This window comes from Salmo salar, chromosome ssa15 (assembly GCF_905237065.1).
Source record: "Salmo salar chromosome ssa15, Ssal_v3.1, whole genome shotgun sequence".
Lineage (NCBI taxonomy): Eukaryota > Metazoa > Chordata > Actinopteri > Salmoniformes > Salmonidae > Salmo > Salmo salar.
Window position 1 is genome coordinate 50,041,576 of NC_059456.1, and position 12,888 is coordinate 50,054,463.

The 12,888-nt window shown below is 41.9% G+C and overlaps 1 protein-coding gene across 2 annotated transcripts in view; it reads left to right on the top strand.

Annotated features, from left to right (window-relative positions):
* Positions 1 to 4,646: 4,646 nt before the first annotated feature.
* LOC106571632 (phospholipase B1, membrane-associated) overlaps positions 4,647 to 12,888 on the top strand; it is a 32,294-nt gene continuing 24,052 nt past the window's right edge. Inside the window, exons 1-24 of one of the 2 annotated variants that reach the window (XM_045695822.1) lie at positions 4,647 to 4,878; positions 5,463 to 5,516; positions 6,332 to 6,395; positions 6,529 to 6,563; positions 7,674 to 7,755; positions 7,861 to 7,912; positions 8,019 to 8,096; positions 8,202 to 8,267; positions 8,358 to 8,428; positions 8,558 to 8,633; positions 8,998 to 9,108; positions 9,294 to 9,359; positions 9,465 to 9,536; positions 9,917 to 9,991; positions 10,119 to 10,179; positions 10,795 to 10,853; positions 11,022 to 11,101; positions 11,277 to 11,320; positions 11,513 to 11,621; positions 11,765 to 11,816; positions 11,935 to 12,015; positions 12,174 to 12,239; positions 12,411 to 12,517; positions 12,757 to 12,838. In XM_045695822.1, the coding sequence (XP_045551778.1) occupies positions 4,803 to 4,878; positions 5,463 to 5,516; positions 6,332 to 6,395; positions 6,529 to 6,563; positions 7,674 to 7,755; positions 7,861 to 7,912; positions 8,019 to 8,096; positions 8,202 to 8,267; positions 8,358 to 8,428; positions 8,558 to 8,633; positions 8,998 to 9,108; positions 9,294 to 9,359; positions 9,465 to 9,536; positions 9,917 to 9,991; positions 10,119 to 10,179; positions 10,795 to 10,853; positions 11,022 to 11,101; positions 11,277 to 11,320; positions 11,513 to 11,621; positions 11,765 to 11,816; positions 11,935 to 12,015; positions 12,174 to 12,239; positions 12,411 to 12,517; positions 12,757 to 12,838 (1,719 nt within the window). In that variant the 5' untranslated portion in view covers positions 4,647 to 4,802. The remainder of the gene's footprint in view (positions 4,879 to 5,462; positions 5,517 to 6,331; positions 6,396 to 6,528; positions 6,564 to 7,673; positions 7,756 to 7,860; positions 7,913 to 8,018; positions 8,097 to 8,201; positions 8,268 to 8,357; positions 8,429 to 8,557; positions 8,634 to 8,997; positions 9,109 to 9,293; positions 9,360 to 9,464; positions 9,537 to 9,916; positions 9,992 to 10,118; positions 10,180 to 10,794; positions 10,854 to 11,021; positions 11,102 to 11,276; positions 11,321 to 11,512; positions 11,622 to 11,764; positions 11,817 to 11,934; positions 12,016 to 12,173; positions 12,240 to 12,410; positions 12,518 to 12,756; positions 12,839 to 12,888) is intronic. The other variant, XM_045695823.1, reaches the window with a different exon arrangement.

Consider the following 12,888-nt stretch of genomic DNA (forward strand, 5'->3'; position numbering starts at 1 on the left):
CAATGAGTGGTTCAGAAGGAATCAGTAGTTAACTGCAAGCATTGGAAAGAAATCATTAGCCTATTATTCAGTGGAGTGGCTGTGTGGTCCCAAGTCTAAGATTAAGGGTCTCTTTTCCTAGTTTAAAATTATAAACATTCAACATTGACCATGCTGACAATGAAGCATGATTTGTGCCGTGCTCAAAACAACTGTTAACTCGGAACTGCAAAATCTGACTTTAGTTAGTTCAAGACAACTGCGAACTCGGGAAAATGAGCTATGACTGGGAAAATACATTTTGAACGTTCATCCAACACTTTCTAGAGCTACGACCTGAAGATCACTGACGTCATCATTATTCAACCTTTTGTTTTTTCAAGTCCCCAGTTGTCTTGAAAGCAGCATAAATCCAGAGAATGCCAGACTTTGATGAACATTTGCCCACGAAGGACCGCCGCGTCACCTTCCTGTTCAAGTGAGCACAGCACAACACAACACATCACGGTCAGTCCAAAAATGTCTTGTATGCTGCTGCATAAATGACGGAATATGCCAGGGAGATATGTATACTGTAGCTAAGAAAATAATACTAAGTGTATGTTGTGTAGTAAGCTGTTAGTAGCCCTTGTGCCTCACCCTAATAATTTGGTCTATGTTCATCTCTTAATTTCTCCTACTGTTCTGACTTGGTGGTGCACATGTAGCCTATAACCTGTTTTTGAGAAATGTAATCATTGAATATTGTAAGAGCTTTCATTGTCTGTTTATATGCCTCTTTTATTTCTCCTACGGTTCTGACTTGGTGTACAGGGAGAACACTGTAAGAACGGCCCATGTCTGAATTCTGTCGCTGTACATTTCAAAAGTGCTGAACAAATAGTTATATTGACTACGTCCATCCTAGCTCGCTCATTAATGTCTTAATCGAAATTACGGATTGCCTCTTGTCCCCTTATGCAATAGTTTGTACATCTCAATTGTCAGTAGAAACCACATTTTTTAAACAAGTCAGCCATATCAGCTATGTTTTTTTAAAAGACAATAAATGAGGCTGAATGAACTGTTTCGCTGCCAGACAAGGCTCTGCTGATAGCCAGGTGTAGCAGTGGTATAGTGCAATTAATGTCGTGTTTAGTGTTGTGTTGTGTAGTGGATTAGCTTTTTTTTTGCCCCACCAAGATTTACACGCTAAAATCACTATTGTAGAGGCTAGTGCTCTTGACCATAGTTTAATTGAAATGTTTTGATTTTTGTAATTCACTACAAATCATGGAAATCTTTGTAGTGACTGGGTGTATTGATATACCATCCAAAGTGTAATTAATAACTTCAACATGAACAAAAGGATATCTCCCTGGTCTTTGTGGTTGAATCTGTGTTTGAAATGCACTACTTAACTGAGGGACCTTACAGAGATGAGGTAGTCATTCAAAAACCATGTTGAACACTATTATTGCACACAGAGTCTATGCAATTTATTATGTGACTTGTTAAGCACATTTTTACTTCTCATAACAAAGGGGTTGAATACATGTTGACTCAAGACATTTCAGTTTGAAATGTGTTATTATTTTGTACAAATTTCAAAGAACATAATTCCACTTTGACATTATGGGGTATTGTGTATATGACAGTGACACAACATTTCAATTGAATCCATTTTAAATTCAGGCTGTAACACAACAAAATGTGGAAAGTCAAGGGAATACTTTCTGAAGGCACTGTAGACCCAATCACAATCTCTTCAAAGTAATGTGGATGCTACCATGATTAGGAAGGGGAAGGAAGGTTCTCATTGACACTGTTCACATTGATATTGGAGTCATTTAGCAGATGCTCTTATCCAGAACGACATTTTGTTACGTTACAGCCTTATTCTAAAATGGATTAAATGTTTTTTTCCCCCTCATCAATCTACAATCGTGGCCAAAAGTGAGAATGACACAAATATTAATTTTCACAAAGTCTGCTGCCTCAGTTTGTATGATGGCAATTTGCATATACTCCAGAATGTTATGAAGAGTGATCAGATGAATTGCAATTAATTGCAAAGTCCCTCTTTGCCATGCAAATGAACTAAATCCCCCCCAAAAATGTCCACTGCATTTCACCCCTGCCACAAAAGGACCAGCTGACATCATGTCAGTGATTCTCTCATTAACACAGGTGTGAGTGTTGACGAGGACAAGGCTGGAGATCACTCTGTCATGCTGATTGAGTTCGAATAACAGACTGGAAGCTTCAAAAGGAGGGTGGTGCTTGGAATCATTGTTCTTCCTCTGTCAATCATGGTTACCTGCAAGGAAACACGTGCCGTCATCATTGCTTTGCACAAAAAGGACTTCACAGGCAAGGATATTGCTGCCAGTAAGATTGCACCTAAATCAACCATTTATCGGATCATCAAGAATTTCAAGGAGAGCGGTTCAATTGTTGTGAAGAAGGCTTCAGGGCACCCAAGAAAGTCCAGCAAGCGCCAGGACCGTCTCCTAAAGTTGATTCAGCTGCGGGATTGGGGCACCACCAGTACAGAGCTTGCTCAGGAATGGCAGCAGGCAGTTGTGAGGGCATCTGCACGCACAGTGAGGCGAAGACTTTGAGGATGGCCTGGTGTCAAGAAGGGCAGCAAAGAAGCCACTTCTCTCCAGGAAAAACATCAGGGGCAGACTGATATTCTGCAAAAGGTACAGGGATTGGACTGCTGAGGACTGGGGTAAAGTCATTTTCTCTGATGAATCCCCTTTCCGATTGTTTGGGGCATCCAGAAAAAAGCTTGTTCGGAGAAGACAAGGTGAGCGCTACCATCAGTCCTGTGTCATGCCAACAGTAAAGCATCCTGAGACACAACAGTAACATTCATGTGTGGGGTTGCTTCTCAGCCAAGGGAGTGGGCTCACTCACAATTTTGCCTAAGAACACAGGCATGAATAATGAATGGTACCAACACATCCTCCGAGAGCAATTTCTCCCAACCATCCAGGAACAGTTTGGTGATGAACAATGCCTTTTCCAGCATGATGGAGCACCTTGCCATAAGGCAAAAGTGATAACTAAGTGGCTCGGGGAACAAAACATCGATATTTTGGGTCCATGGCCAGGAAACTCCCCAGACCTTAATCACATTGAGAACTTGTGGTCAATCCTCAAGAGGCTGGTGGACAAACAACAACCCACAAATTCTGACAAACTCCAAGAATTGATTATGCAAGAATGGGCTGCCCTCAGTCAGGATGTGGCCCAGAAGTTAATTGACAGCATGCCAGGGCGGATTGCAGAGGTCTTGAAAAAGAAGGGTCAACACTGCAAATATTGACTCTTTGCATCAACTTCATGTAATTGTCAATAAAAGCCTTTGACACTTATGAAATGCTTGTAATTATACTTCATTATTCCATAGTAACATCTAACAAAAATATCTAAAGACACAGACTTTGTGAACATTTATATTTGTGTCATTCTCAAAACCTTTGGCCACGACGGTATACACAAAACCCCATAATGACTTTTTTTATATATATATTTTTTTAATTTGTATAAATGTATAAAAAAAACAACCCTGAAACATCACATCTACATACATAAGTATGCAGACCATTTACTCAGAACTTTGTTGAAGCAACTTTGGCAGCGTTAAAGCCTTGAATCTTCTTGGGTATGACGCTACAAGCTTGGCACACCTGTATTTGTGGAGTTTCTCCCTTTCTTCTCTGCAGATCTTCTCAAGCTCTGTCAGGTTGGATGGGGAGCATCACTGCACAGCTATTTTCACATCTCTCCCGAGATGTTACATCGGGTTCAAGTCTGGGCTCTGGCTGGGCACTCAAGGACATTCAGTGACTTGTCCCGAAGCCACTCCTGCGTTGTCTTGGCTGTGTGTTTAGGGTCGTTGTCCTGTTGGAAGGTGAGCCTTCTCCCCATTCTGAGGTCCTGAGCACTCTGGAGCAGGTTTTCATCAAGGATCAGAGGTTTTCGTAAAATGGGCAGGGACTATGCTGTCCTAGCTTCAGGGGTGCCAGGACAGAGAATAGCTTGGACTGGGCTGAGCTGGGGCTGCCCCCTCTCTCTCTCTCTCTTGTCTTTGCTTTTACTTTCTTCCATTCTTTCTTCCTGTAATTATCACTATAGTGATGTAACAATGTCACAGCCATGCCCTTGGACGAGAGCCCAACCCCTCCCACTATGCATAATATGAGAAAGATGTAATACTGTATACACTATTACAATATCTACCCACCTATTCATTGGTTCCATTACACCAAACAAGCTCAATAAAGTGCAGCTAAGGTAGTTAAAAGAACACAAATACTATCTGAACCCCTGCCTGAAGTCTGGCAAATACAGTATAGTGTCGGATTAATAGAATGTACTGTAAATTGTGCACATACTGTACTATGAGATGCCTATAAAAGTCTCAACACACAGTATAGTATGATTCATACAACTGAGAAATAATTATTTTGTTGTTTTCAACCCATCATCCCCCACCCTCTTTACATCTCTCTCTCTCTCTCTCTCTCTCTCTTGTCTTTGCTTTCACGTTCTTCCATTCTTTCTTTCTGTAATTATCACTAAAGTGATGTAACAATTTCACGGCCATGCCCTTGAACGAGAGCCCAACCCCTCCCGCTATGCATAATATGCATATGCATGATGTGTATTATATATCCTTGTATAGGTGTACCTTTGAATCACATCAAACCACGAGGTTGAGGAAGCAGGATGGTAAAGGACAGTAAGCCCAGACAACTGAGCTGTTAGACAAACAGACAGATAGTCAGACAGAAAGACAGACAAGACAGACAGAAGACAACAGGTGGCCTATGAGGACAAACTTTGACAGACAAATGATGCTTCCATTACTGGTTATAGCTCTGCTGGGGTTCTCCACTGCACCAGGTTTCTATGCACTTCTATACTCAAACTCTCTGATTGTTTTAAACATAAAAGTTTACAAACTGGGTAAATTCAAGAGTACCAGTGGCCTTGTGTCTTAGGTTTGCAGGAATGGTATTGGGGAAATATCGCAAGTAGAGTTTTCCTGTGGTGATTATTGGCATGCCTGAGGTCTCTCATATATCAGTGTAATTGATGTACTGTTGCCCGCTTTGGTTGTACCATTTTAATGTATTTCTGCATAGTTAAAGTAACATCTTGGGGACCTTGTTAGGCTTTCAGGAGTGAGACAAAAACAGTATAAATTATATGGGACAATGAACTCTCTTATTGATACTGTAGGGGACATGACAGCATTCTTGTTGAATGTGTTCTTGTCACCTCTCTTCTAAGATGATAACGCTAAATCCATGGAGCAAATTTGCTCTGAGAAAGTATTTGAGAAAACCTAAGATGTTATTTAATGTATGCATACTTCATGTATGCTTTCCACATTCATATAGCAGTAAGCAACATTGATTGTATAAAAAGATACTGTATTAATCTCCATAGTATGTGACCTGTAATGTCGCTTTTGTTATTCCCAGCCTCTGCACTGCCTTGCACTCAGATCTCTCTCTCCAAGACCCTTCCCTCCTCAGGTGAGTCTGTTCACTAATCAGTCATTAGCGATATACAGTAGTTGTTATCAATGTCTTGACAGCTGAGGAGGGAAAGTACATCTTAACTGGGTTAAGAACAGTATGATCTGGCCTTGAACTCTGCTTGATGTCTTTGAATTCATTCAATTATATGTCTGGCCACCTAGAATATAGAGATACACTGAGTATACAAAACATTAAGAACACATGCTCTTTCCATGACATAGACTGACCAGGTGAATCCAGGTGAAAGTTATGATCCCTTATTGACGTCACTTGTTAAATCCACTTCAATCAGTGTAGATAAAGGGGAGGGGACCGGTTAAATAAGGATTTTTCAACCTTGAGACAATTGAGACATGGATTGTGTGTGTGTGCAATTCAGAGAGTGAATGGGCAAGACAAAAAATGGAAGTGCCTTTTAATGGGGTATGGTAGTAGGTGCCAGGCACTCCGGTTTGTGTCAAGAACTGCAACGTTGCTGAGTTTTTCACACTCAACAGTTTCATGTGTGTATCAAGAATGGTCCACCACCCAAAGGACATCCAGCCAACTTGACACAACTGTGGGAAGCATTGGAGTCAACATGGGCCAGCATCCCTGTGGAACGCTTTCGACAACAGCTGGAGTCCATGCCCCGACGTATTGAGGCTGTTCCAAGGGCACAGCTCAATATTAGGATGGTGTTCCCAATGTTTGGTATACTCAGTGCAAATCTTCAGTCTCTTTAGTCCTTTTTGAGTTGAGTTGGCTGTTCTGAACGATCAACCAGTGCAGCCTCAGGTCGACTCCTAATTTCACTATATTCTCTCCAGCTCACAGTGTCAGACCCTCAGATGTGGCTGTGCTCTCTGCCATTGGACTCCCCCACACACACAGGTAAGCAGCACATCAGATTTATCTAACCTTGATAGATAAGGGGACACTACCAGGTGTCAATATTGAATCGTCCCTAGTGTCAATGTGAACGCAGAAAGGTTTTTCAAACATCTGTTTCTCTCACTCTCTGCAGCAGCGAGCTGTCCAGAGTGTTATCGAGACTTCATGGTAAGCCCCTGCTACTCATGAGGGTTTGGTGGTTACTCAATGTATCAAACCAGTTCTTTGAAACAGAAGAAAAGATCTTGCTCCACAGTCTAATATTATTGCGAAAATATGTATTCAAACCCAGGCTATTAACATAGACAGACACGCACACAAGTACACACAAATACAAATTCTAATTTCATGTGACCTTCAGCACCAAATTATAGTCTGCATCAGATAATATCTCAATAAAACACACTTATTAGTTGATAATACATTTTGACCTGCTGACAGATCTTCCTCTTCCATGACAAATGTCCTCCCATTGCAATCTGACCCTCGTGTATACTTACGTAGAATTTTCATCTCACTTCATCAAGCTAATCTAGAACCAGACAGAATTTAGGCTTTTACCTTTTAAACAATTTATTTGTCTTCTGAACAATTTTCAATGATAGGCTTTTGCGGGAAAGTATAAAAACATTGAAAAACTGAATACATTTGGAAGAAATTATGTACTTGAGATAGTGGGAGTGCTCTCATATAAATTACTGTAACTGTTGAAGAGTTTCACGTGTCATTACATAAAAATAATTGTAGTTTTTTTTTAGACAATACACAAATATAAGAATGAACAGTTTCCCATCTAATAGGTTATTATAGATCATTTTAGTATCAATTCATGAACCTCACACTACTGTGCGACATCTTTATTGGTCCGGTATCAGTATCAACCCTGACAATACTAACGATAGAACCACCAGTCTTTGCTGCCAACAATTTCACAAGAAAGCATTTCACAAGGAAGCAATAAAGAGTATTGTACCTCTCACACAAAACAAAAGAACATAAATAAAGATGAAAGTGATAGACACACTGTACTCTCAACTCACGTGGCACTTACTGTATGTTAGTACCAAGACAGTCCTACGTGTCTGGTCAAACCGATTTGCGCACGTGAATCTACAGTGTATCTATATAGACAGTACTTATAGTACTTAATATATAGAGCATACGGGGCCATTTCCTATAATGTTCTTTTCACGCCATAAAGTGCCAAGTCGTGTGCATATGACAATGTTGATTTCACTTATAATCAAGCAACTTCCTCCCCCCTCTCTGCCCCGCTAGAGTTGCTGACCATGTTTAACCCTGCAATCACCAGTACTCTCCTTGGTCAGACGAACCTCTATTCTGAATCCTCGCAGCACAGGTAAACCACACCTACACTTGGCCCTGTGAGAGTAAAGACAGAGCAAGAGCGTGAAAGAAAGAGTGAGAGAAGTAGTATTTCAGACCATGTTTTGTTCATTTGCAGGGCTCTTGTCGAGCAGGCAAAGGAACTACCACTCTCCCTCAGGAGTAACCAGGTATTCTACCGACTCTCCTTCTACATCACCCAACACATTGTCCTATAGATTCAGAACAGATTCCCTGGTTGTCGTCTCTGACTGTGTCCGTTCTTCTCTCTGATAGGCCGTTGAGCTAGACACAGACTGGAAGCTGGTGATGCTATTCGTTCAGGTGGATGAGCTCTGTGTATGTCAGGACCAGGTCAGTAGCCACCTCACGTGTCTGGATTTCAGTCCACGTCTTCATTTCATGACTTTACAGTGTTCATAGCTGCGTTCCTTTGAGTGAGTGTTTGTGTGTATGCAGGTCAGCGAGACAATCAAAGCAGCTGTCCATCAGGTGGATCTTGCTCTGCAGGTGCTGCAGTCACAGGTGGGTTTTGGTGACTCGTGTGACACTCTCAGCAATGCCACAGTACATTCATTTAGATGATCGTTAAGATTGCTCTTAATGTGTTTGCAGTTGAAGCGGACCATTGTCAATGTTGCACTGTGGTATGGAGAGTATGATACTGGATTTCGTTTTCAGAACAGGTGACTTTCTCAACCATTTGCACAACTCCTCAATCAGCGGGTGCACTCATTCCCTGAGTTTGAAATTCTTCAGTGATTTCAATCTATAATTTCTGGTAGGCATTTGATTGCTTGTATGTCTATTGACAGGATGTGTCAATGTATGGAGGAAAAACATGAAGGGGAGCTCAGACTACTGAAGGCCATCCTCACTCAAGTCCTGCAGGTTCAATGTCTTACATCTACGTCATCTCCCCTTTATCCCCAACGTCTATGTTCCGTTTACATTTTTTTCCACTATACAAATAACATTAAATGAGATTAGATTGCATGATATTGTCTGTTTTCACCCCCTAAAAATATTTTGCATCATAAGAAACCCTTACGGGACATAAAATACGGTAGACAACATACAGTAGGTCTATAGAAGATATGGATGGAAGGGGCTGCAGTACAGGGGACTTTACAAGTTAATATGAAAGTGGCACACTCATCTCTCCTTGCTGGGGATTTATTGGACCAATATTTCAGTTAAAAAGGTGTATTATACATAGCTATTTTTACTAACTATTATACATGGTGGTCAATAGGAGTCCCTTGATCGACACCTGGTGGAGAAGCAGTGGTACAGCAACAGAGATGACTTCACCGTCCGACTGCAGGATGCCCCCTTCATCACATCAGACCCCGCCTCTTTTATTGTGAGTGACAAGCCATTAAACCCTCCCTACAATTTTTATACATTAATGTGCCTCTCCTATTTTGTGATGCAGAGTTGAGTTGTTATGGTGTGTGCGTACGCTTGCATACTGGTACGTGCGCACGCTTGCATTTCTGATGCATACGTGTGTCAGTGTGTGTAACACAAATGTTAATCTATGTACAGAGCGCTGCCCCCAGAGCGGGTGAACTACACACAGACAAACTGGCAGTACAGATGTGGGCCAACTTGGTGAGTCACACAAAATACTACACATGCTGCTAACACACTGTGGCATTGTCTCGGCTCTCAGTTCTAGTCAAGGCAAAGAAAGGAGACTTGTTTTCTGTTTTTCAGCTGCAGCCCACCATAGGCCAGCAGAACATGGAGGAAAATAACATGATTATCTCTATGTTATGCCCCAGTGAGGTGAGAGAGTTTGGCCTCCAACACACACCAGACCTGGGTTCAAGTAGTTTTCTTTCAAATACTTTCATCAAGACTGCCTGGAGTGCCAGATGAGTGTGGTTTGTACTTTAGGGCCTATTCATTGGTTCCATTGCACCAAACAAGCTCAATAAAGTGCAGCTAAGGTAGTTAAAAGAACACAAATACTATTTGAACCCCTGCCTGAAGTCTGGCAAATACAGTATAGTGTCGGATTAATAGAATGTACTGTACATTGTGCACATACTGTACTATGAGCTGCCTACTTCATCCCCCACCCTCCTTACATTCATCTCTCTCTCTCTCTCTCTCTCTCTCTCTCTCTCTCTCTCTCTCTCTCTCTCTCTCTCTCTCTCTCTCAGGACCGGCCTTTCCTGAGAACAGAGAGTAACTCTCCCTCAGATCATACCAGTGAGCCCTCTCCTCTTCTCGACCCTGTGAGTTATTGTTGTCATGTATGAGGCCTGATACTGTATGACTATTAGACCCCTGCACATGGTGGTCTCTGCGTACACATCATACATGGTAATGACTCTGGATGTGCTCTGCGTGTCTTGTCATCAGATCATGGGCACTCATATGCCCTGCGAGGACCGTAGCCCTTCCAACTCCCCACCCACCTCAGGTGAGAGGAATCCTCACAATATACAACATACTGTATACAATATACAGCTTATTTGTTGAAATAGAGCCAGTATGCCCTGGTCATGTATAACCCTGTACTTACTACAGTGTTTCCCAAACTAGGGATCGCTAGATGCGTTGTAATAAACAAAGTGGTTTCTGTTTTCTTCTTGCAAATGTGGCTCTATCCTTTGAACTGTTTTAGCTACACCATATTATGACCCCATCACTGAAAGATAAGACTTCCGTTTCCCTCTACTTTGCCCATTAGACTCAATAGAGCAGAATGGATAAGACCAGGCACTAAATCAGACTGGGGGCTAAAATAACATCATCAATGATAAAGTTATTTTCTACACAGAAGATCATAAAAGAATATTGCCTGATGATCTTCTGAATTTCACAACACCTTTCTGATGCATTACAGCCTCTTCAAACCATACTTCCTTCAAATTGAAATACTTTCAAAAGTACTGTCAGACTGATTTGTAATGGACTGTTATAGCCCCAATTAAAAATTGGCCCAAAAAGTTTTAGAAAACAGTTTCTGATTGGGCTACCTGGATAAAGTTTGCCTTAAATCATTCTCATCACCTGATCTTCTATGCGTTCACAGTTCACGCCCTCCGGCCTGGCGATATTAAAGTAGTAGCTGCAGTGGGCGACTCTCTGACTGTAAGTCACCTGTTCCTTGTTTACCTTTTATGTGTACTATAGTAGCCAGTACATTAGTGAAGTAATCTACATTACCCAGTTGTAGGGCTGTTGCTCATCATATTTTATTGCTACCCGTATTATTACAATCATGTTATATCTCTAACACTCTCTTTGACCGATCGGCAGGCGGGCAACGGTGTCGGATCGGGATCCAGTGTAATCAACCTACTGGATGTCCGGACGCAGTACAGGGGGTTATCATACAGGTGGGTCCTTATCATAAAGGGTCCTTATCGCTCCTACAATAACACAGCAGTACAAAGTGCAATGTCGATGTCAGTTCATCTTCCTTTGCCGTGGGTTACCTGGAGGTAGAGGTGAACACTAATCTATATGGTTTACATCTCTAAATAGTCTATAATCAGCCTTTGTGTTTCTCAGTGTCGGTGGAGACGAGAACCTCACCACCGTCACCACTCTTCCCAGTGAGTCCCCTTCTTGTTGCTGTCGTCTTGTCTTAGCTATCAGGCTACTTGTGTAGCCAAAATGTTGCCCAAAGACTGGAATACACATTCACACATTTACATTCAGAAGAGTAAGACAAATGCTGTTATTTTATGTGCATCGTTATCAATGTATTCAGGTTTGACGGAGATGTCTTTTGTGTTGCTGCTCAGATATCCTGCGTGAGTTTAACCCCTCCCTGACTGGCTACTCAGTGGGCAAAGGCAAAGAGCACACCCCTCAGGCCTTCCTCAACCAGGCTGTGGCTGGAGAAAAAGCCAAGTGAGTCTCATCACCAGTCCATACGATACTCTTCTATCCAGACATACCTGCCTCTCTGGCTGACTATGTTTTACTGAATATGTTTTGTAGTTTTTATACTGTTGCTGAATAGTGATGTTGGATTGTCTGTGTTTGTTTTTAAGGGACATACCAGACCAAGTGCGAGCACTGGTGGCCAGGATGAAGAATGACTCGGTAAAAGACAATCCTGAATTATATTTCAATCTACATTTTGTTTGCCTACCACACATAGATTGATATAATAAACAAGCTTGTATGTGAACATGTTCTCACCCTCTGTCCTCTTACACAGCACGTTAATTTCCAAGAAGACTGGAAAGTTATCACTTTGTTCATTGGAGGCAATGACATGTGTGAGTACTGCTACAACTCTGTGAGTACCAATACTTGATGATAAGATACACTACATTAAGATACAATACAATACCTTTCTGTATCGTGACCTCCTCTAAGAACTCTGTCTGCGGTGATACTGTACCGGATGTGCATGTTCCATTGCTCTGACTGTCACTACCTTTCATTGTCCCACAGCTGTTTTACTCCACTGACAACTACATGCGCCACATTCGTGAGTCTCTGGATTACCTTCATAAACAGGTAAGAGCTGTAGCCATGTCACAGTTATTTCCACATTTTTACATTTACAAATCTTATCAGCAAGCACATGCATTCCTGTGTTTTCAATTACTTGTTGTTTAACACAAACCCTTTTTCTCTGTCTCTCTCTGTCTCTCTCTCTCTGTATCTGTCTCTGTCTCTCTCTCTCAGGTGCCGAGGGCCTTGGTCAACCTGGTGGAGCCTCTCTACATCCCCATCCTGAGACAGATGCACACAGAAAGAAATGCCTATCTCAAGTGCCCTACCTGGCTTGCCAAGTAAGAGTCCCTCCCTGCAAGTGGAGAATCTAACTAGAGCAGTTGCTGGAGGGAGTTTTCACCATTGTAAAATCCATGACAGGGAGGGTGCAAGTGCACACTTTGAGTCGGGATGCCCCCTATCCGCAATCCTCCTCATCAAGCCACCACTTTCATACATTTGCCATTATGCAGGGTAATATACCAACGGATCTCTGAAGTCTAGATCAGTAACACCTGATCATGTGTCTCTCCTTCAGTATTCTGTGTCCCTGTGTCATCTCGCCTAAGGAGGGCTCTGTAACACTTCAGAAACTCCACGTTCTGAACAGAGATTATCAGGTATGGCAAAGACTAATTCTGTAGTGCATTGAGACCACAATATTATACTT